We start from the raw sequence: 23548 nt of genomic DNA, 5'->3' as shown, positions 1-23548 counted from the left end.
AGGAGGGGGGATTGGGGAATGGGGGCGTGGGGGGATGTGGGGATGGGGGAGTGGGGGGAGGGGGGATGGGGGAGTAGGGGGATGGGGTGGGGGGAGGGGGGGATGGGGGGATGCGGGGATGGGGGAGGGGGGGAAGGGGGTAATGGGTGTGTGGGGGGAGGGGGGAATGGGGGAGCGGGGGAGGGGGAATGATCTATAATGATTCGCTCCTTTCCTTCATCACTGCAGGAGTCTCCATCGATATTCCCGTGTGGAGACGAACACACTCCCAGTCCCATCGCCAGCAGGGTCAAAGTGCAAGCCATCGCCTTGGAAACCGCCCCCGTCCAGCTGACTGCCGTGGCGGTTACGGTGGAGGCGAACAACACCGTTGTCTTCATGGGCGATCGACTGGGGAGGCTTCATAAGGCAAGTGGGGGGGAAACAGCGGCCGCGAGGCTTGTCGGAAGTCCCAAAATCCCAACTGGCTGACTAATTGGTGTTGGCCTTGGTTCAGTGGGTCTCGCTCTTGTCTCTCAGTCAGAAGGCCGGGGTTTGAGCCCCCACTCCAGAGCCCCATAATCCAGGCCCGACACTCCCAGTACTGAGGGACTGCTGCACTGTCGGAGGGGCAGTACTAAGTGAGCGCCGTACTGTCGGAGGGGCAGTACTGAGGGACTGCCGCACTGTCGGAGGGGCGGTACTGAGGGAGTGCCGCACTGTCGGAGGGGCAGTACTGAGGGAGTGCCGCACTGTCAGAGGGGCGGTACTGAGGGAGCGCCGTACTGTCGGAGGGGCAGTACTGAGGGACTGCCGCACTGTCGGAGGGGCAGTACTGAGTGAGCGCCGTACTGTCGGAGGGGCGGTACTGAGGGAGCGCCGCACTGACGGAGGGGCAGTACTGAGGGACTGCCGCACTGTCGGAGGGGCAGTACTGAGTGAGCGCCGTACTGTCGGAGGGGCAGTACTGAGGGACTGCCGCACTGTCGGAGGGGCAGTACTGAGGGAGCGCCGCACTGTTGGAGGGGCGGTGCTGAGGGAGCGCTGCACTGTCGGAGGGGCGGTACTGAGGGAGCGCCGCACTGTCGGGGGGCGGTATTGAGGGAGCGCGGCACTGTCGGAGGGGCGGTACTGAGGGAGCGCCGCACTGTCGGAGGGGCGGTACTGAGGGAGCGCCGCACTGTCGGAGGGGCGGTACTGAGGGAGCACCGCACTGTCGAAGGGGCGGTACTGAGGGAGCGCCGCACTGTCGGGGGGCGGTATTGAGGGAGCGCGGCACTGTCGGAGGGGCGGTACTGAGGGAGCGCCGCACTGTCGGAGGGGCGGTACTGAGGGAGCACCGCACTGTCGGAGGGGCGGTACTGAGGGAGCACCGCACTGTCGAAGGGGCGGTACTGAGGGAGCGCTGCACTGCCGGAGGGGCGGTACTGAGGGAGCGCCGCACTGTCGGAGGGGCAATATTGAGGGAGCGCCGCACTGTCGGAGGGGCGGCACTGGGGGAGCGCTGCACTGACGGAGGGGGCGGTACTGAGGGGTGCGGGAGGGGGTTTATTCCGCTGCAGCCGGAGTCATGCTCCCTTCTACCCTCCGTGCCCAGGTGTTCCTGAAGTCTCTCAGGGAGGCGGAGAGGTACGGTACCTTGTTCATCCATGAGGGCTCGCCAGTCAACAAGGACTTGCTCTTTGACCCCTCGCAGGACCACCTCTACGTGATGACGACCTCCCAGGTGAGAGATGCTTCACAGCCCGCGCGCTAATTCCGAACACGACCACACAGGGTGGGTGGGCCATTGACCTTTCACCCCGGCGACCTACCTTCCAGTCCAGCTGAGACCGACCAAAAGAGCGTACAGCGCAGGAGGAGGCCATTCGGCCCATCGTGCCTGTGCCGGCCCTTTGAACGAGCTCTCCAATTAGTCCCACTCCCCCCTCGCTCTTTCCCCACAGCCCGGCACATTTTCCCCCTTCAAGTATTTCTCCAATTGCCCCTTTTGAAAGTTACTATTGAATCTGCTCCCACCGCCCTTTCAGGCAGCGCGTTCCAGATCACAACAACTCGCTGCGTAAAAAACATTCTCCTCATCTCCCCTCTGGTTCTTTTACCGATTCTCTTCAATCTGTGTCCTCTGGTTACCGACCCTCCTGCCACTGGGAGCAGTTTCTCCTTATTTACTCCATCAAAACCCGTCATGATTTTGAACACCTCAATTAAATCTCCCCTTAACCTTCTCTGCTCTAAGGAGAACAATCCCAGCTTCTCCAGTCTCTCCACGTCACTGAAGTCCCTCATCCCTGGTACCATTCTGGTCAATCTCCCCTTAACCTTCTCTGCTCTAAGGAGAACAACCCCAGCTTCTCCAGTCTCTCCACATCACTGAAGTCCCTCATCCCTGGTACCATTCTGGTCAATCTCCCCTTAACCTTCTCTGCTCTAAGGAGAACAACCCCAGCTTCTCCAGTCTCTCCACATCACTGAAGTCCCTGATCCCTGGTACCATTCTGGTCAATCTCCCCTTAACCTTCTCTGCTCTAAGGAGAACAACCCCACCTTCTCCAGTCTCTCCACATCACTGAAGTCCCTCATCCCTGGTACCATTCTGGTCAATCTCCCCTTAACCTTCTCTGCTCTAAGGAGAACAATCCCAGCTTCTCCAGTCTCTCCACATCACTGAAGTCCCTCATCCCTGGTACCATTCTGGTCAATCTCCCCTTAACCTTCTCTGCTCTAAGGAGAACAACCCCAGCTTCTCCAGTCTCTCCACATCACTGACGACCCTCATCCCTGGTACCATTCTGGTCAATCTCCCCTTAACATTCTCTGCTCTAAGGAGAACCACCCCAGCTTCTCCAGTCTCTCCATGTCACTGAAATCCCTCATCCCTGGTACCTTTCTGGTCAATCTCCCCTTAACCTTCTCTGCTCTAAGGAGAACAACCCCAGCTTCTCCAGTCTCTCCACATCACTGAAGTCCCTCATCCCCGGTACCATTCTGGTCAATCTCCTCTGCACCCTCTCCGAAGCCTTGATATCCTCCCGAATGTGTGGTGGCCAGAATTGGACACGGTTAATCAGGGAAGAGACGAGTACTGCGGTTTACACTGTGGCTCCTCCCAATTGTGATTACTTTGGTCTGTCGCTCTGTGTCCGATTGCTCCTCCGCGCCCGTGCATTAACCCCTGCCGCTCCTCTTCTCCTTAGGTGGCGAAGGTCCCAGTGGCTGAGTGTTCGCAGTACGCTAACTGTACGTCGTGTCTGGGAGCCAGGGATCCATACTGCGGCTGGTGTGTGCTAGAGGGTAGGTTAGTATCTGAGGCACTGAGGAATCTACCTAGAATTACATCGAATGTACAGCACCGAAACAGGCCATTCGGCCCCTCTGCTCCGTGCCGGTGTTCCTGCTCCACACCAGCCTCCTCCCGCCCCCTCTTCATCTCACCCCATCACCATCTCCTTCTATTCCTTTCTCCCTCGTGTGTTTATCCAGCGTCCTCCTTAAATACATCTGCACTATTCACCTCGACCACTCCCTGTGGCAGCGAGGTCCACATTCCCACCACTCTCTGGGTGAAGAAGTTTCTCCTGAATTCCCCATTGGATTTATTAGTGACTCTCTTATATTGATGGCCCCTAGTTCTGGTCTCCCCGAGAAGTGGAAACATCTTCTCTACGTCTACCCTGTCGAAGCCCCTTTATCTTAAAGACCTCCATCAGGTCACCCCTCAGCCTTCTCTTTTCTAGAGAAAAGTGCCCCAGCCTGTTCAATCTTTCCTGATAGTTGTAACCTCAGTTCTGGTATCATCCTTGTAAATCTTTTTTGCACCTTCGCCAGTGCCTCTATATCCTTTTAATAATATGGAGACCAGAACTGTGCACAGTGCTCCAAGTGTGGTCTAACCAGGGTATATGGAGACCAGAACTGTGCACAGTGCTCCAAGTGTGGTCTAACCAAGGTATACGGAGACCAGAACTGTGCATGGTGCTCCAAGTGTGGTCTAACCAAGCTATATGGAGACCAGAACTGTGCACGGTGCACCAAGTGTGGTCTAACCAAGGTATATGGAGACCAGAACTGTGCACGGTGCACCAAGTGTGGTCTAACCAAGGTATATGGAGACCAGAACTGTGCACGGTGCTCCAAGTTTGGTCTAACCTAGGTATATGGAGAACAGAACTGTGCACAGTGCTCCAAGTGTGGTCTAACCAAGGAATATGGAGACCAGAACTGTGCACAGTGCTCCAAGTGTGGTCTAACCAAGTTATATGGAGACCAGAACTGTGCACAGTGCTCCAAGTGTGGTCTAACCAAGGTATATGGAGACCAGAACTGTGCACAGTGCTCCAAGTGTGGTCTAACCAAGGCATATGGAGACCAGAAATAACAACAGAAAATGCTGGAAAAACTCAGCAGGTCAGGCAACATCCGTGGAGAGAAATTTGAGTTGACGTTTCGGGTTGGACTCTTCTTCAAAACTGGAAAGAAAAGAAACTAGATCGAAGGCAGGGCTGCGATCGGACAAAAGAATAAAAGAAACAAAAGAAGTAAAAGAGATTAGAAGCTAGACGAGATGGTAATAGGCTGGGATTAGGTGTAAAGTGTACTGGCAGGGCAAAAGATAGCTGCCAGGTGTGAGAGAGAAACAAAAGGAAAGGGGGGGGGGGGGGCGGAAAGGAGTGGAACAATTACAAGAGAAAATGAAATGGGGGCCGAGCTTATGATCTGAAATTGTTGAACTCGATATTGAGACCGGAAGGCTGCAGAGTGCCTAATCTGAAGATGAGGTGCTGTTCCTTGAGTTTACGTTGAGCTTCCGTGGAACAATACAAGAGGCCAAGGACGGTGAGGTCCGAGTGGGAATGGGGCGGTGAATTAAAATGACAGGCGACCGGAAGCTCGGGGTCACCCTTACGGACTGAACGGAGGTGTTCCGCAAAGCGGTCACCCAATCTGCATTTGGTCTCCCCAATGTAGAGGAGACCGCATCGTGAGCAGCGAATACAGTATACTAGATTGCAAGAAGTACAAGTAAATCGCTGTTTCACCTGGAAGGGGTGTTTGGGGCCCTGGACAGTGGGGAGGGGGGAGGTATAGGGGCAGGTGTTACATCTCCTCCGCTTGCACGGGAAGGTGCCAGGCGAAGGGGAAGGGCTGTTTGGGGTGATAGAGGAGTGGACTAGGGTGTCTCGGAGAGAGCGGTCCCTGCGGAATGCTGAAAGGGGAGGGGAGGGGAAGATACGTTTGGTGGTGGGATCACTTTGGAGGTAGCGGAAATGCCGGAGGATGATCCGTTGAATGTGGAGGCTGGTGGGGTGAAAGGTGAGGACAAGGGGAACCCTATCGTGGTTCCGGGAGGGAGGGGCAGGGGTGAGGGCAGAGGTGCGGGAGATAGAACTGACACGGTCGAGGGCAGTGTCAACCACAGTAGAGGGGAATCCTCGGTTGCGGAAAAAGGAAGACATGTCTGAAGCACTGGTGTGGAAGGTGGCATCGTCGGAGCAGATACGGCGGAGGCGGAGAAACTGGGAGAATGGAATAGAGTCCTTACAGGAAGCGGGGTGGGAGGAAGTGTAGTCCAGGTAGCTGTGGGAGTCAGTGGGCTTGTAGTGAATATTGGTCGATAACCTATCCCCAGAGATGGAGACGGAGAAGTCGAGGAAGGGAAGGGAAGAGTCCGAGATGGACCATGTGAAGGTGAGGGAAGGGTGGAAATTGGAGGCAAAGTGAATGAAATTGTCAAGTTCGGGGCGAGAGCAGGAAACAGCACCGATACAGTCATCAATGTATCGGAAAAAGAGGTGAGGGAGGGGACCCGAGTAGGACTGGAACAAAGATTCGGACCTCACTGTCCTTGGCCTCTTGTACTGTTCCACGGAAGCTCAACGTAAACTCGAGGAACAGCACCTCATCTTCCGATTAGGCAGTCTGCAGCCTTCCGGACTCGATATCGAGTTCAACAATTTCAGATCATAAGCTCGGCCCCCATTTCATTTTCTCTTGTAATTGTTCCACTCCTTTCCCCCCCCCCTTTCCTTTTGTTTCTCTCTCACACCTGGCAGCTATCTTTTGCCCTGCCAGTACACTTTACACCTAATCCCAGCCTATTACCATCTCATCTAGCTTCTAATCTCTTTTACTTCTTTTGTTTCTTTTATTCTTTTGTCCGATCGCAGCCCTGCCTTCGATCTAGTTTCTTTTCTTTCCAGTTTTGAAGAAGAGTCCAACCCGAAACGTCAACTCAAATTTCTCTCCACGGATGTTGCCTGACCTGCTGAGTTTTTCCAGCATTTTCTGTTGTTATTTCGGATTTCCAACATCTGCAGTATTTTGCTATCGTACTAGTATATGGAGACCAGAACTGTGCACAGTGCTCCAAGTGTGGTCTAACCAAGGTATATGGAGACCAGAACTGTGCACAGTGCTCCAAGTGTGGTCTAACCAAGTTATATGGAGACCAGAACTGTGCACAGTGCTCCAAGTGGGGTCTAACCAAGGTATATGGAGACCAGAACTGTGCACAGTGCTCCAAGTGTGGTCTAACCAAGGTATATGGCGACCAGAACTGTGCACGGTGCTCCAAGTGTGGTCTAACCCAGGTATATGGAGACCAGAACTGTGCACAGTGCTCCAAGTGCAGTCTAACCAAGGTATAGGGAGACCAGAACTGTGCACAGTGCTCCAAGTGTGGTCTAACCAAGTTATATGGAGACCAGAACTGTACACAGTGCTCCAAGTGTGGTCTAACCAAGGTATATGGAGACCAGAACTGTACACAGTGCTCCAAGTGTGGTCTAACCAAGGTATAGGGAGACCAGAACTGTGCACAGTGCTCCAAGTGTGGTCTAACCAAGGTATATGGCGACCAGAACTGTGCACGGTGCTCCAAGTGTGGTCTAACCCAGGTATATGGAGACCAGAACTGTGCACAGTGCTCCAAGTGTGGTCTTACCAAGGTTCGAAACAAGTTTAACATAATTCTCTGCTTTTCAATTCTATCGTTCTAGAAACGAACCCCAGTGTTTTGTTTGTAAAGGGAAAAATGATTCTATTCCCCAGTTTGCAAACCAGAAATGAACCGATGAGAGGGTGTGGAGGGGAAGACCGTTCCACCAGTGGCCCCCTCCTTCTAACCCACAGGGTGACTTGAAAGAAATTGAGATCCTGGTCCCCTACCAGGCCTAGATGTAGCCTCTACTTACATGACATGAAGTATTCCCTCTCTCTCCTTACTTGAAGCCGCTGACTCTCGCTAACGGGTTACAGCGTTCCACAGTGTCGGCAGCCTCCTCTCGGGTCCCTTCCGTGCCCAGCAGTGAAGGTGGGCACGCTATTCAGCCACGGGAGGATCACAACTGAACCAGATCCTCTTCTCGCCCGGCGCACTGTGCAACAGCTCGCTTTTATCCGGCGCCTTCAACGTAGTAAAATGTCTCAAGGCGCCTCACAGGAGCGTAAATCAGACCCCTGAGCCACACGAGGAGATATTAGGGACTGGTGACCAAAAGCTTGGTCAAAGAGGTCGGTTTTAAGGAGCGTCTTAAAGGAGGAGAGAGAGAGGCGGAGAGGTTTAGGGAGGGAATTCCAGAGCTCGGGGGCCCTGGCGCGGTCGCCAATGGTGGAGTGATGGAAATCGGGGGATGCGCGAAAGGCCAGAATTGGAGGAGCGCAGAGATCTCGTAAGGCTGTAGGGGCTAGAGGAGGTTACAGAGATAGAGAGGGGGGCGAGGAGGCCGCAGAGGGATTTGAAGACAAGGATGAGAATTTTAAAATCGAGACGTTGTCGGGCCAGGAGCCAATGTAGGTCAGCGAGCACAGGGGGTGATGGGTGAACCGGACTCAGTGCGAGTTAGGACACGGGGCAGCAGAGATTTGGATGTGTTGATCGTTATGGAAGGTGCTAGGTCGGCCAGGAGGGACTGAGAGTTATGAGTCAGTGTACGGATATCTCATACAGTGTCTCATCTGAAAGAAGGCACCTCCGACAGTGCGGCGCTCCCTCAGTACTGCCCCTCTGACAGTGCGGCGCTCCCTCAGTACTGCCCCTCTGACAGTGCGGCGCTCCCTCAGTACTGCCCTTCCGACAGTGCGGCTCTCCCTCAGTACCGCCCCTCCGACAGTGCGGCGCTCCCTCAGTACCGCCCCTCTGACAGTGCGGCGCTCCCTCAGTACTGCCCTTCCGACAGTGCGGCTCTCCCTCAGTACCGCCCCTCCGACAGTGCGGTGCTCCCTCAGTACTGCCCCTCCGACAGTGCGGCGCTCCCTCAGTACTGCCCCTCTGACAGTGCGGCGCTCCCTCAGTACTGCCCCCCCGACAGTGCAGCGTTCCCTCAGTACTGCCCCTCCCGACAGTGCGGCGCTCCCTCAGTACCGCCCCTCCGACAGTGCGGCGCTCCCTCAGTACCGCCCCTCCGACAGTGCGGCGCTCCCTCAGTACTGCCCCTCTGACAGTGCGGCGCTCCCTCAGTACTGCCCCCCCGACAGTGCGGCGCTCCCTCAGTACTGCCCCTTTGACAGTGCAGCGCTCCCTCAGTACTGCCCCCCCGACAGTGCGGCGTTCCCTCAGTACTGCCCCTCCCGACAGTGCGGCGCTCCCTCAGTACTGCCCCCCCCGACAGTGCGGCGCTCCCTCAGTGCCGCCCCTCCGACAGTGCGGCGCTCCCTCAGTACCGCCCCTCCGACAGTGCGGCGCTCCCTCAGTACCGCCCCTCCGACAGTGCGGCGCTCCCTCAGTACCGCCCCTCCGACAGTGCGGCGCTCCCTCAGTACCGCCCCTCCGACAGTGCGGCGCTCCCTCAGTACCGCCCCTCCGACAGTGCGGCGCTCCCTCAGTACCGCCCCTCCGACAGTGCGGCGCTCCCTCAGTACCGCCCCTCCGACAGTGCGGCGCTCCCTCAGTACCGCCCCTCCGACAGTGCGGCGCTCCCTCAGTACCGCCCCTCCGACAGTGCGGCGCTCCCTCAGTACCGCCCCTCCGACAGTGCGGCGCTCCCTCAGTACTGCATCGGGAGTGTCGGCCTGGATTTTTGTGCTCGAATCTCTGGAGTGGGTGCTTGAACTCACAACATTCTGACTCAGAGGCGAGAGTGGGACCCACTGATTCACGGCCGACACTTATGCAGGCGATTGTTTGACAATATGGCGTCTCTGTAGGTCGAAGTTCACGCTAACCCGCCTGGCTTCTGCCCACAGATGTTCAAGAAAACTGGAGTGTGATCGCCACCGGCAGGCCAATCACTGGCTGTGGGTCTATGGGAAACATGGCCGTTGCCTGACTGTGCTGAGCAAGATCCCAGCCAACCTGAGCAGGGAGGAACGGAAAGAGGTAGGCCCGGTCCCCATAGCAACCGGTGAGACTGCCGCACACTCTCTTCACACGCAACTCTCCCTCTATCTGCTGTATCACCGCGTCACATTGTGGAACAGAGCAGCCAGGTACAGCACGGGTTAGATACAGAGTAAAGCTCCCTCTACACTGTCCCATCAAACACTCCCAGGGCAGGTACAGCACGGGTTAGATACAGAGTAAAGCTCCCTCTACACTGTCCCATCAAACACTCCCAGGGCAGGTACAGCACGGGGTTAGATACAGAGTAAAGCTCCCTCTACACTGTCCCATCAAACACTCCCAGGGCAGGTACAGCACGGGTTAGATACAGAGTAAAGCTCCCTCTACACTGTCCCATCAAACACTCCCAGGGCAGGTACAGCACGGGGTTAGATACAGAGTAAAGCTCCCTCTACACTGTCCCATCAAACACTCCCAGGGCAGGTACAGCACGGGTTAGATACAGAGTAAAGCTCCCTCTACACTGTCCCATCAAACACTCCCAGGGCATGTACAGCACAGGTTAGATACAGAGTAAAGCTCCCTCTACACTGTCCCATCAAACACTCCCAGGGCAGGTACAGCACGGGTTAGATACAGAGTAAAGCTCCCTCTACACTGTCCCCATCAAACACTCCGAGGGCAGGTACAGCACGGGTTAGATACAGAGTAAAGCTCCCTCTACACTGTCCCATCAAACACTCCCAGGGCAGGTACAGCACGGGTTAGATACAGAGTAAATCTCCCTCTGCACTGTCCCATCAAACACTCCCAGGGCAGGTACAGCACGGGTTAGATACAGAGTAAAGCTCCCTCTACACTGTCCCATCAAACACTCCCAGGGCAGGTACAGCACGGGTTAGATACAGAGTAAAGCTCCCTCTGCACTGTCCCCATCAAACACTCCCAGGGCAGGTACAGCACGGGTTAGATACAGAGTAAAGCTCCCTCTACACTGTCCCCATCAAGCACTCCCAGGGCAGGTACAGCACGGGTTAGATACAGAGTAAAGCTCTCTCTACACTGTCCCATCAAACACTCCCAGGGCAGGTACAGCACGGGTTAGATACAGAGTAAAGCTCCCTCTGCACGATCCCATCAAACACTGCCAGGGCACATTTCAAGATCTCCCCCACCTTGTCCAGTGAACCCTGTTGGAAATTTTGTGTGTCGTGTGCGGCCTTGATAGGGATCGCTGGTGCTGCCCCCACAGTTAAATAGCCTGCCTATGCTCACTATCTGGCGTTACACAGCGGTGACACCCTCTGTAACATTGCCTGTCTCCGCCGTTGCCTTAGCTAATCCGCTGCTGAAACCCTCATCCCTTCCTTTCTTACCTCCAGACTAGACTATTCCTACGCACTTCTGGCTGACCTCCCACATTCCACCCTCAGCAAACTTGAGGTCATCTAAAACTCTGCTGCCCCGTGTCCTAACTCGCACCGAGTCCCGTTCGCACATCACCCCCGCTGTGCTCGCTGACCTACATTGGCTCCCGGTCTCCCAGTGCCTCGATTTTAAAATTCTCATCCTCATGTTCAAATCCCTCCATGGTCCTCACCTCCTCCCTATCTCTGTGACCACCTCCAGCCGCGACAACCTTCCGAGATCTCTGCGCTCCTGCAATTCTGTCCTCTCGCGCGTCCCCCGATTTCCGTCGCTCCACCACTGGCGGCCGCGCTAGGTCCTAAACTCTGGAATTCCCTCCCTAACCCTCTCCGCCACTCTCTATCTCTCCTCCTTTAAGACGCTCCTTAAAACCAACCTCTTTGACCAAGCTTTTGGTCACCTGTCCCTCATATCTCCTTATGAGGCTCGGGGGGTCTGATTGACACTCCTTGGGGCCTTTTGATGTTGTGAGGGTCGGTGTCCCTGCAGAGGATTGGGGGAGAGAGACCAGCTTTACTATCCGACCTTCTTCTGTTTTTTTCCACAGGTGACGTTGACCATCGACCGGATACCGAAACTCGGACCGGGCGAACGATTCACCTGCTCGTTCGGGGAATACACCACCGACGCTGTCGTCGCGGGCAACCTCGTCACCTGCCAGTCGCCCAACACCGACAGAGTGCCAAGCAACGACCCGGGCAAAGGTGAGAAGTGACAGGCTCAAGCTGAGGGAGGGGCGTGGGCGTGAAGGAGAAGGCCCGAGTTGTGTCGAAGTTGATCTAAAAGATGTAGGTCTTGGGTTGGCCTTGCAGGCTGATGTAAATTGAGCCCCAGGCTTTGCCCAGGGGCCTAGGCCCTCAACCAATTGAATTCTCTCATTCCCGAGGGGTAATGGCCCATGAGTCCGGAGCCTGTGTCAGCCGTGGCTCAGCGGGTCTCATTCTCGCCTCTCAGTCAGAAGGTTGTGGGTTCGAGCCCCCACTCCAGAGACTCGAGCACAAGAATCTAGGCGGACACTCCAGGGCGGTACTGAGGGAGCGCCGCACTGTCGGAGGGGCTGTACTGAGGGAGCACCGCACTGTCGGAGGGGCGGTACTGAGGGAGCGCCGCACTGTCGGAGGGGTGGTACTGAGGGAGCACCGCACTGTCGGAGGGGCGGTACTGAGGGAGCGCCGCACTGTCGGAGGGGCGCTACTGAGGGGGCGCCGCACTGTGGGAGTGGCGGTACTGAGGGAGCGCCGCACTGTCGGAGGGGCAGTACTGAGGGAGCGCCGCACTGTCGGAGGGGCAGTACTGAGGGAGCGCCGCACTGTCGGAGGGGCGATAGTGAGGGAGCGGCGCACTGTCGGAGGGGCGGTACTGAGGGAGCGCCGCACTGTTGGAGGGGCAGTACTGAGGGAGCGCCGCGCTGTCGGAGGGGCGGTACTGAGGGAGCGCCGCACTGTCGGAGGGGCAGTACTGAGGGAGCGCCGCGCTGTCGGAGGGGCGGTACTGAGGGAGCGCCGCACTGTCGGAGGGGCAGTACTGAGGGAGCGCCGCACTGTCGGAGGGGCAGTACTGAGGGAGCGCCGCACTGTCGGAGGGGCAGTACTGAGGGAGCGCCGCACTGTCGGAGGGGCGATAGTGAGGGAGCGGCGCACTGTCGGAGGGGCGGTACTGAGGGAGCGCCGCACTGTTGGAGGGGCAGTACTGAGGGAGCGCCGCGCTGTCGGAGGGGCGGTACTGAGGGAGCGCCGCACTGTCGGAGGGGCAGTACTGAGGGAGCGCCGCGCTGTCGGAGGGGCGGTACTGAGGGAGCGCCGCACTGTCGGAGGGGCAGTACTGAGGGAGCGCCGCACTGTCGGAGGGGCAGTACTGAGGGAGCGCCGCACTGTCGGAGAGGTGGTACTGAGGTAGCGCCGCACTGTCGGAGGGTCAGTACTGAAGGAGCACCGCACTGTCGGAGGGGCGGTACTGAGGGAGCGCCGCACTGTGGGAGGGGCAGTACTGAGGGAGTGCCGCACTGTCGGAGGGGCAGTACTGAGGGAGCGCGGCACTGTCGGAGGGGCAGTACTTGTTAAGTATGTGTATTGTATTGAACAATTAACACAAAGACTTAAACGTATAACTCAAACAGGTCTTTACTGGTTGGAGGTAGGGACTATACATAGGTCTTTACTTCATGCCCACAGGCGGGAACTGAGGGGGATCAGTACCCACAGTACTATTTATACCCCTATGGCCAGGAGTGGTACTGCGTATCACTACGCCCAACAAGTAGTGCAGTCCTGTCCATAGGTTCAAAGTAGCACACATATTACATACACAACATTCCTCCCTTCCTAGCTTTACAGTCATCTCCCCATTTAACATAACGTAATAACATATATACATATATAACTTCAGGTTTACATAACAGAATAACATAGATACATAGATAACTTCATGTCAAAACAGATCACAGATTCAGTCTCTGCGGAAAACAGTTCACAGATTCAATCTCTGTGGTGTAGTCGGTTCACGTTGCTGGAGTGACTCATTCAATAGTCCTTCCATGGATTTAACAGTTTGAACTTCCGAACTGAATTGGCTCCGTTCGGAGGGACCACGTGTGTGATCTGGTAGAGGTGATAATGGTTCAGATGGGTCATCTTCTGTTTTTACTTTTCCTTTTCTGCTTCTTGGAGACTCTCTGGGCTCCATTGTCAGCTGCCACAGCTGCCAGCTGCATGCGCAGTTCCTCCTTCTCTTCCTCCTGTTTCCGTCGTAGAGCCAGCTTCTCCCGATGTTCCGTAGACTTTTGGTGCTCCTCCATGATTTCTGCACTTTGGGAGTCGAAGTTACAAGCTGGGCAGGACAGGACATCGTAATATTCGGTGTCGTCCTGAGCTAGACCAGTGAGAGGGTCGTCTATTTCCTCCATACCCAGCTGGACGTTAGCCAGCTCTTGTTCCAAATCCAGACATCTTTCCTGAAGAGACTTCTTCATGTGTACCTCTGCATCCAGCTTTTTCTGGGCTTTCAGCAAGTCGTTTACTAATGACCTCATTTGTGATTTTAATACTTCAACTTCCTTTGGAGATTGATTGATCGGACTATGCAATCCCTCTACCGGAGCAGCTGTTTCAGCGGTCTGTTGTTCTACGTTGACGTGAGTCAGCGTACTTTTGGCATCCAAGGGCTGCTCTGTTGCAGTCATCTCAGTCTGTGTTGCCACCTCAGCTCTTCCAATAACCTTTGAGAGCTCCGAACCCCTTTCGTTTGAATATTGAAGTTCGTGTTCAAGTTTTTCCCATTTCAGAGTCCTGTCCTTCAGCATATGCAGGAGTTGGCTGACCGTTAACTCCTCTGACATCAGACGTTTTGTGTGCTCCTGCTCCATTTTCTCCATCAGCTGCTTCTGTTGTCTTTCCAGATTCTCCAACTCTATATCAAAGAACTCTTTCGTTGCATTCAACTCTTGCTCAAAACGGCGAAGCATTTGTTCTAATTGCTGTTGTAGTTTGAAATGGAGTTGAGTTCGAGCCCGGTGTCCCTCAGAAATGGGCACATCAGTAGACTTGCCAGACTCAGAATCCACAGTTAAACTATGTTGTTGTTGCTCAGTGGAATTCTGTGCTGAAACTTTGTCTTTTGCACCTGAGTTGGGCTTACCATCATCCGTTCCAGAGTCTGGGCCGACTATCTTCACCGAGTTCTCACTCGTTATTGTTTGTAGGAAATGCCAGTCCATATTCATTTTCCTAATCCACTCCCGTCCTAGTAGTGGAGGACCTCCTTCAGATATCACATATAAGTCCATTATTTGACTGTCTTCGCCCTTGTGGACCACTGCAACCTCTATTTTCCCGATGGGGTACACTCTTTGCCCCGTGTATGTTTTCAATATAATCCCCGTATCCTGTAGGGGAATATGTTGGAATAACTTTCCGTAATCTTTCTTATTTATGACCGTCAATGCCGATCCAGTGTCCAATTCCAGTTTTACTTGGACTCCTTCTATCTGAAGAGTGACCCAAATTGTCTGGAGGTCTGCACCCTTACCAGCGTTGAGTACTCTTAAGCTAGCCAGTTCATTACAGCTTAAGCTAGCCAGTTCATTACTGCTAGCGTCTGAATCGGACTCCTGTTCGGTCACCTTGTGTACCTTTGCGTATTTTCCTTGCGGTGACTTCTTGTTGCTGGTCTTCTTCCCTGACCTGCATACTCTAGCTATATGTCCAAGCCTACCACAAGTTCTACATTCTTGGTTTTTAAACCAACACTGGTTCTGATCATGCGTTGTCTTTCCACAACGATAACATTTGCCAGAACTCACACCCAATTTGTGTGCACTGAGCTCCGGTGACCGTAGCTGCATTACTGCCGTGCCTCTCGCTGCGGCTTCGTGTGCTGCTGCCATAGTGACCGCCTTCTCAAGCGTCAGCTCATTCTCCTCGAGCAGTCGCTTTTGTGTATCCTGTTTAAATAAACCACACACAAATTTGTCTCGAAGTGCCTCTGTCAGTCCCGTTCCAAACTGGCAATATTTCGCTAATTTACGCAATTCCAGCAAATAATCAGCATTGCTTTCATGCTGTAGCTGCCTTCTGTCGTAAAATTTAAATCGTTCCGCTAGCATCAGCGGCGTGGGGTTTAGATGATCTTTCAGGACAGTAACAATCTCATCGAACGTCTTATCCGCCGGTTCATCTGGTGATAACAGGTGTTTCAATTGCCCGTATGTCTTCGCACCCATTAAATTTAATAATTTTAGTGCTTTATCAGCCTCACGAATTTTATTGGCCTTACAATAATTTTTAACTCGTTCAACATATATGGCCCAATCTTCGATGTCACTATCAAAGTTGCTAATATTCCCGTGTTTAGGCATTGTAGTACTTTATCAGATTTGCAATTTCTCAGATTTTTTTTTTACTGTTATCCAAGATGGCGGCTTCCCGCTCTTGCCGTCGTCCTCCGCCCACAAAATGGCGGTTTTCCCGCTTCTGCCTTCTTCCCCAGCGGTTTTCCCGCGAAAAATGGCGGCTTTCCCGCGCTTCTCGCTCTCCCCGCCCACTTCAATGGCGGTTTTCCCGCGCTTCTCGTCGCTGACTTTCAGCCCGACTGCGGCTCTTATCTCCTGTGCGATCGCTGGTGCGCCGCCCGCCCGAAACGGTTCTCAGCCCTTATCACCGGTGCGATCGCTGGCCCGCTAAGCGCCTCCCGCTTGAAGCGGCTCCCGGCCTCTGGCTCACCCGCTCGGCGGCTCTTGCTCGCTCCCTCCCGGGCTCTGGCTTACCCGCTCGCGCCCTCCCGGGCTCTGGCTTACCCACGAGGTTATGGAGGCTTCAGGGTCCTAATGCCTGTCGCTTCCAGTCGCTGGAAGCTGTCAGGATTTCTGCTGCCCTTCAGTTTTCAGTGGGGTGTTGAGGATTGGAACCTCTCTTCAACGTCCTGTCTTTGGACGAAGCCGCCGTGGAATAACTGCCGCAGGGTTCGAACCGACTCGTCGCCAGTGTTAAGTATGTGTATTGTATTGAACAATTAACACAAAGACTTAAACGTATAACTCAAACAGGCCTTTACTGGTTGGAGGTAGGGACTGCACATAGGTCTTTACTTCATGCCCACAGGCGGGAACTGAGGGGGATCAGTACCCACAGTACTATTTATACCCCTATGGCCAGGAGTGGTACTGCGTATCACTACGCCCAACAAGTAGTGCAGTCCTGTCCATAGGTTCAAAGTAGCACACATTACATACACAACAGTACTGAGGGAGCGCGGCACTGTCGGAGGGGCAGTACTGAGGGAGAGCCGCACTGTCGGAGGGGCGGTACTGAGGGAGCGCCACACTGTGGGAGGGGCAGTACTGAGGGAGCGCAGCACTGTCGGAGGGGCAGTACTGAGGGAGCGCCGCACTGTCGGAGGGGCAGTACTGAGGGAGCGCTGCACTGTGGGAGGGGCAGTACTGAGGGAGCGCTGCACTGTCGGAGGGGCGGTACTGAGGGAGCGCCGCACTGTCGGAGGGGCAGTACTGAGGGAGTGTCGGAGGGGCGGTACTGAGGGAGCGCCGCACTGTCGGAGGGGCGGTACTGAGGGAGCGCCGCACTGTCGGAGGGGCGGTACTGAGGGAGCGCCGCACTGTCGGAGGGGCGGTACTGAGGGAGCCCCGCACTGTCAGAGGGGCGGTACTGAGGGAGCGCCGCACTGTCAGAGATGCCGTCTTTCGGATGAGACGTTAAACCGAGGCCCCATCTGCCTTCTCGGGTGGATGTAAAAGATCCCACAACCACTATCGGAAGAAGAGCAGGCGGGGAGTTCTCCCCGGTGTCCTGGGGCCAATATTTATCCCTCAACCAACATCACTAAAAACCAGATGATCTGGTCATTATCCCATTGCTGTGTGTGGGAGCTTGCTGTGTGCAGATTGCCTGCCGCGTTTCCCACATTACAACAGTGACCGCACTTCAAAAAAAGTACTTCATTGGCTGTGAAGCACTTTGGGACGTCCTGAGGCGGGGAAAGGCGCTGGAGAAATGCGAGTCTGTCTATCTTTTGTTTGCTGTGGCTGACGTTCAGTGACTGCGGAGGCCTCTTTTCTCTCAGGCCTCCAGGCCCTCCCGTGTATTACTAACGGTGCTCACTTTTGTTGCTCAGATCACGTGATGATGGACCTGGCCCTTCGGTTTGGAGAGGTGATCGTGGCCTCCACGGGTTTCGCCTTTTACGACTGCGGCTCCGTGATGGACCTTCACCCCGTCTCTCCGTACGTTCCTCGCTCACCATCCGGGGTTCCCATTCCCACCTCCGTAACATCGCTCGTCTCCGCCTGTGGCTCAGCTCATCCGCTGCTGAAACCCTCACCCCTGCCTTTGTTATCTCCAGACTTGACTATTCCAACGCACTCCTGGCCGGCCTCCCGTGTTCCACCCTACGTAAACCTGAACTCATCCAAAACTCGGCTGCCCCGTGCCCTAACTTGCACCGAGTCCCGTTCGCCCATCACCCTCCTGTGCTCGCTGACCTACACTGGCTCCCGGTTAAGCAACGCCGCGATTTCAAAATTCTCCATCCTCATGTTCAAATTCCTGCACAGCCGCCTCACTCCCCCCTCCTTATCTTTGTAACCTCCTCCAGCCCCTACACCCCTCCCTATCTCTGTAACCTCCTTCAGCCCCAACAACCCTCCCTATCTCTGTAACTTCCTCTAGCCCCTACACCCCTCCCTATCTCTGTAACCTCCTCCAGCCCCTACACCCCTCCCTATCTCTGTAACCTCCTCCAGCCCCTACACCCCTCCCTATCTCTGTAACTTCCTCTAGCCCCTACACCCCTCCCTATCTCTGTAACCTCCTCCAGCCCCTACACCCCTCCCTATCTCTGTAACCTCCTCCAGCCCCTACAACCCTCCCTATCTCTGTAACCTCCTCCAGCCCCTACAACCCACCCTATCACTGTAACCACCTCCAGCCCCTACACCCCTCCCTATCTCTGTAACCTCCTCCAGCCCCTACAACGCTCCCTATCTCTGTAACCTCCTCCAGCCCCTACAACCCTCCCTATCTCTGTAACCTCCTCCAGCCCCTACAACCCACCCTATCACTGTAACCACCTCCAGCCCCTACAACCCTCCCTATCTCTGTAACCTCCTCCAGCCCCTACAACCTTCCCTATCTCTGTAACCTCCTCCAGCCCCTACAACCCTCCCTATCTCTGTAACCTCCTCCAGCCCCTACAACCCTCCCTATCTCTGTAACCTCCTCCAGCCCTACAACCCTCCCTATCTCTGTAACCTCCTCCAGCCCCTACAACCCTCCCTATCTCTGTAACCTCCTCCAGCCCCTACAACCCTCCCTATCTCTGTAACCTCCTCCAGCCCCTACGACCCTCCCTATCTCTGTAACCTCCTCCAGCCCCTACAACCCTCCCTATCTCTGTAACCTCCTCCAGCCCCTACAACGCTCCCTATCTCTGTAACCTCCTCCAGCCCCTACAACCCTCCCTATCTCTGTAACCTCCTCCAGCCCCTACAATCATCCCTATCTCTGTAACCTCCTCCAGCCCCTACAACCCTCCCTATCTCTGTAACCTCCTCCAGCCCCTACAACCCTCCCTATCTCTGTAACCTCCTCCAGCCTCTACAACCCTCCCTATCTCTGTAACCTCCTCCAGCCCCTACAACCCTCCCTATCTCTGTAACCTCCTCCAGCCCCCTACAACCCTCCCTATCTCTGTAACCTCCTCCAGCCCCTACAACCCTCCCTATCTCTGTAACCTCCTCCAGCCTCTACACCCCTCCCTATCTCTGTAACCTCCTCCAGCCCCGACAACCCTCCCTATCTCTGTAACCTCCTCCAGCCCCTACAACCCTCCCTATCTCTGTAACCTCCTCCAGCCCCTACAACCCTCCCTATCTCTGTAACCTCCTCCAGCCCCGACAACCCTCCCTATCTCTGTAACCTCCTCCAGCCCCTACAACCCTCCCTATCTCTGTAACCTCCTCCAGCCCCGACAACCCTCCCTATCTCTGTAACCTCCTCCAGCCCCTACAACCCTCCCTATCTCTGTAACCTCCTCCAGCCCCCACACCCCTCCCTATCTCTGTAACCTCCTCCAGCCCCCTACAACCCTCCCTATCTCTGTAACCTCCTCCAGCCCCTACAACCCTCCCTAACACTGTAACCTCCTCCAGCCCCTACAATCCTCCCTATCTCTGTAACCTCCTCCAGCCCTACAACCCTTCGTAACTCTGTAATCTCCAGCCCCTACAACCCTCCCTATCTCTGTAACCTCCTCCAGCCCCTACAACCCTCCCTATCTCTGTAACCTCCTCCAGCCACTACAACCCTCCAAGATCTCTGCGCTCCTCCAATTCCGGCCTCTTGCGCATCCCCTGATTTCCATCACTCCACCATTGGCGACCGCGCCAGGGCCCCCGAGCTCTGGAATTCCCTCCCTAAACCTCTCCGCCTCTCTCTCTCCTCCTTTAAGACGCTCCTTAAAACCGACCTCTTTGACCCGGCTTTTGGTCACCAGTCCCTAATATCTCCTTATGTGGCTCGGTGTCAAGTTTTACAGAGGATTACACAGAATATGCCAGCTCAGAAACAGGCCAATCGGCCCCACTGCTCCGTGCTGGTGTTCCTGCTCCACACCAGCCTCCTCCCGTCCCCTCTTCTTCTCACCCCATCACCATCTCCTTCTATTCCTTTCTCCCGCATGTGTTTATCCAGCTTCCCCCTTAAATACATCGACACTATTCGCCTCGACCACTCCCTGTGGGAGCGAGTTCCACATTCTCACCACTCTCTGGGTGAAGAAGTTTCTCCTGAATTCCCGATTGGATTTATTAGTGACTCTCTTATATCGACGGCCCCTAGTTCTGGTCTCCCCCACAAGTGGAGACATCTTCTCTACGTCTACCCTATCGAACCCCCTTCATAATCTTAAAGACCTCGATCAGGTCACCCCTCAGCCTTCTCTATTCTAGAGAAAAGAGCCCCAGCCTGTTCAATCTTTCCTGATTGTTTTCGCTCCCGTGAAACGTCTTGGGAGGTTTTTTCTACGATGCTAAAGGCAATGCGAATGGTTGTTATCTCAACTCACACGTGGAGAATGGCCCCTTGGGTGAGGTAACAGCAAGAGATTAGGAAAGCAACTGGTACGTTGGCCTTTGTTACAAGAGGATTTGAGTATAAGAATAAAGACGTCTTACTGCAATTATACAGGGCCTTGGTGAGACCACACCTGGAGTATTGTGTACAGTTTTGGTCTCCTTACCTAAGGAAGGATATACTTGCCATAGAGGGAGTGCAGCGAAGGTTCACTAGATTGATTCCTGGGATGAGCGGGTTGTCCTATGAGGAGAGATTGAGTAGATTGGGCCGATACCTGGAGTTTAGAAGAATGAGAGGTGATCTCATTGAAATATATAAGATTCTGAGGGGGGGGATTGACAGGGTCGATGCTGAGAGGCTGTTTCCCCCCCTGGCTGGAGAGTCTAGAACCAGGGGTCACAGTCTCAGGATAAGGGGTCGGCCATTCAGGACTGAGATGAGGAGGAATTTCTTCACTCAGAGGGCGGTGAATCTTTGGAATTCTCTGCCCCAGAGGGCTGTGGAGGCTCAGTCGTTGAGTATATTCAAGGCTGAGATCGAGAGATTTTTGAATATTAAGGGAATCGAGGACAAAGTCAACATGGATTTACAAAAGGTAAATCGTGCTTGACTGATCTACTGGAATTTTTTGAGGATGTAACTGGTAAAATAGATAAGGGAGAGCCAGTGGATGTGGTGTATTTGGACTTTCAGAAGGCTTTTGATAAAGTCCCGCTTAAGAGACTAGCGTGTAAAGTTAAGGCACATGGGATTGGGTGTAAGGTATTGACTTGGATAGAGAACTGGTTGGCAGACAGAAAGCAAAGAGTTGGAATAAACAGGTCTTTTTCCGAGTGGCAGGCAGTGACTAGTGGGGTACCGCAGGGATCGGTCCTAGGACCCCAGCTATTCACAATATATATTAATGATCTAGACAAGGGAACTAGATGTAATATCTCCAAATTGGCAGACGACACAAAGCTGGGTGGGCGTGTGTGCTGTGAGGAGGATGCCGAGAAACTCCACAATGATTTGGACAGGTTGGGCGATTGGGCAGATGCATGGCAGATGCAATATAACGTGGATAAATGCGAGGTTATCCACTTTGGTGGCAAAAACAGGAAGGCAGATTATTATCTGAATGGCAATAGATTGGGAGAAGGAGAAGTGCAACGAGACCCGGGTGTCCTTGTGCACCAGTCGCTGAAGGTAAGCATGCAGGTGCAGCAGGCGGTTAAGAAGGCAAATGGTATGTTGGCCTTCGTAGCGAGAGGGTTTGAGTACAGGAACAAGGATGTCTTGCTGCAGTTGTACAGGGCCTTGGTGAGACCACATCTTGAGTATTGTGTGCAGTTTTGGTCGCCTTATCTGAGGAAGGATGTTCTTGTCATGGAAGGAGTTCAGCGAAGATTCACCAGGCTGATACCTGGGATGGCAGGAATGACGTATGAGGAGAGATTGGGTCGATTGGGCTTGTACTCGCTGGAGTTTAGAAGAATGAGAGGGGATCTCATTGAAACTTATAAAATTCTAACAGGACTAGACAGACTAGATGCAGGAAGGATGTTCCCGATGGTCGGGGAGTCCAGAACCAGGGGTCACAGTCTAAGGATAAGGGGTAAGCCATTTAGGACAGAGATGAGGAGGAATTTCTTCACCCAGAGAGTGGTGAACCTGTGGAATTCTCTACCACAGAAGGCAGTAGAGGCCAATTCATTAAATATATTCAAGAAGGAGTTGGATATATTTCTTAAGGCTAAAGGGATCAAGGGGTATGGGGAGAAGGCAGGGACAGGGTACTGAATTTGGATGATCAGCCATGATCGCATTGAATGGCGGAGCAGGCTCGAGGGGCCGAATGGCCTACTCCTGCTCCTATTTCTTATGTTCTTATGAATGGTGACTGTGGAGCCCGTATCCCCCCCAGTGACAGTCAGGGGGAGGAGTGGAGTGGGGCGGGGGGTGGGGCAGGTGGGGGTGAAGTTGGTGGGCGATGATGACAGCTATTTTTTTTGCCCTCCGTTGTTTAACGTGCTCAGGTGCCAAGCGTGTGTGACCAGTGACTGGAATTGTAACTGGTGTCTGAAGGAACATCGCTGCATTTACATGGCGCACTGCACGGGAAAGAACATCATATTCAGTGAGAAGGTGAGAACGAGCTCTCTGTGGGGGAGCCTGCCAGAAAGGTTATTTGCATTAAGGCGCGGCCGTGGCTCATTCATGTCTCGCACTCGCGCCTCGGAGCCAGAAGGTTGTGGGTTCCTGTCACACTCCAAAGACTTCAGCCCCATAATCCAGGCCGACACAACTAGTTCCAGGATTGAGGGAGAGCCGCACTGTTGGAGGGGCGGTACTGAGGGAGTGCCGCACTGTGGGAGGGGCAGTACTGAGGGAGCGCCGCACTGTCAGAGGGGCGATACTGAGGGAGCGCCGCACTGTCGGAGGGGCGGTACTGAGAGAGCGCCGCACTGTCGGAGGGGCTGTACTGAGGGAGCGCCGCACTGTCGGAGGGGAAGTACTGAGGGAGTGCCGCACTGTCGGAGGGGCGGCACTGAGGGAGCGCCGCACTGTCGGAGGGGCAGTACTGAGAGAGCGCCGCACTGTCGGAGGGGCAGTACTGAGGGAGCGCCGCACTGTCGGAGGGGCGGTACTGAGGGAGCGCAGCACTGTCGGAGGGGCAGTACTGAGGCAGCGCCGCACTGTCTGAGGGGCGGTACTGAGGGAGTGCCGCACTGTCGGAGGGGCGGTACTGAGGGAGCGCCGCACTGTCGGAGAGCCGGTACTGAGGGAGCGCCGCACTGTCGGAGGGGCAGCACTGAGGGAGCGCCGCACTGTCGGGGGGGCGGTTTTGAGGGAGCGCCGCACTCTCGGAGGGGCGGTACTGAGGGAGCGCCGCACTGTCGGAGGGGCAGCACTGAGGGAGCGCCGCACTGTCGGAGGGGCGGTACTGAGGGAGCGCCGCACTCTCGGAGGGGCAGTACTGAGGGAGCGCCGCACTGTCGGAGGGGCAGTACGGAGGGAGCACCGCACTCTCGGAGGGGCGGTACTGAGGGAGCGCCGCACTGTCGGAGGGGCAGTACTGAGGGAGCGCCGCACTGTCGGAGGGGCGGTACTGAGGGAGCGCCGTGGTGTCAAGTTGGGCCAGTGACCCCTGGGTTAGGGGAAGGGGCGAAATCAGCCTGGGCTCCTGCTGGCGATCACTACCTAGTGACCCCTGCTGGAGTGTGCGTGAGTCGCCAGTGCGGGAATCGCCAAGACTCCGCGATTGGCCCCGGAGTCTCCCGGAGCGAAATGTTGATCC

The 23548-nt window shown here is 55.0% G+C and overlaps 1 protein-coding gene across 1 annotated transcript in view; it reads left to right on the top strand.

Moving 5' to 3' along the window:
- The window catches only part of LOC147086746 (plexin-B1-like), a 167280-nt gene that overhangs the window by 46963 nt on the left and 96769 nt on the right, over window positions 1–23548 (top strand). Inside the window, exons 3-9 of the mRNA XM_085978917.1 lie at window positions 229–408; window positions 1577–1705; window positions 3177–3277; window positions 9163–9295; window positions 11235–11391; window positions 17309–17417; window positions 22287–22395. Coding sequence (XP_085835043.1) covers window positions 229–408; window positions 1577–1705; window positions 3177–3277; window positions 9163–9295; window positions 11235–11391; window positions 17309–17417; window positions 22287–22395 — 918 coding nt within the window. The remainder of the gene's footprint in view (window positions 1–228; window positions 409–1576; window positions 1706–3176; window positions 3278–9162; window positions 9296–11234; window positions 11392–17308; window positions 17418–22286; window positions 22396–23548) is intronic.

The sequence above is a fragment of the Somniosus microcephalus genome, unplaced genomic scaffold, assembly GCF_052327205.1.
Source record: "Somniosus microcephalus isolate GS21.2 unplaced genomic scaffold, FLI_Smic_1.0 unresolved_chr7, whole genome shotgun sequence".
Taxonomy (NCBI): Eukaryota; Metazoa; Chordata; class Chondrichthyes; order Squaliformes; family Somniosidae; genus Somniosus; species Somniosus microcephalus.
Note: the sequence above shows the minus strand (reverse complement) of the source record. Positions and strands in the feature narration are given on the sequence as shown.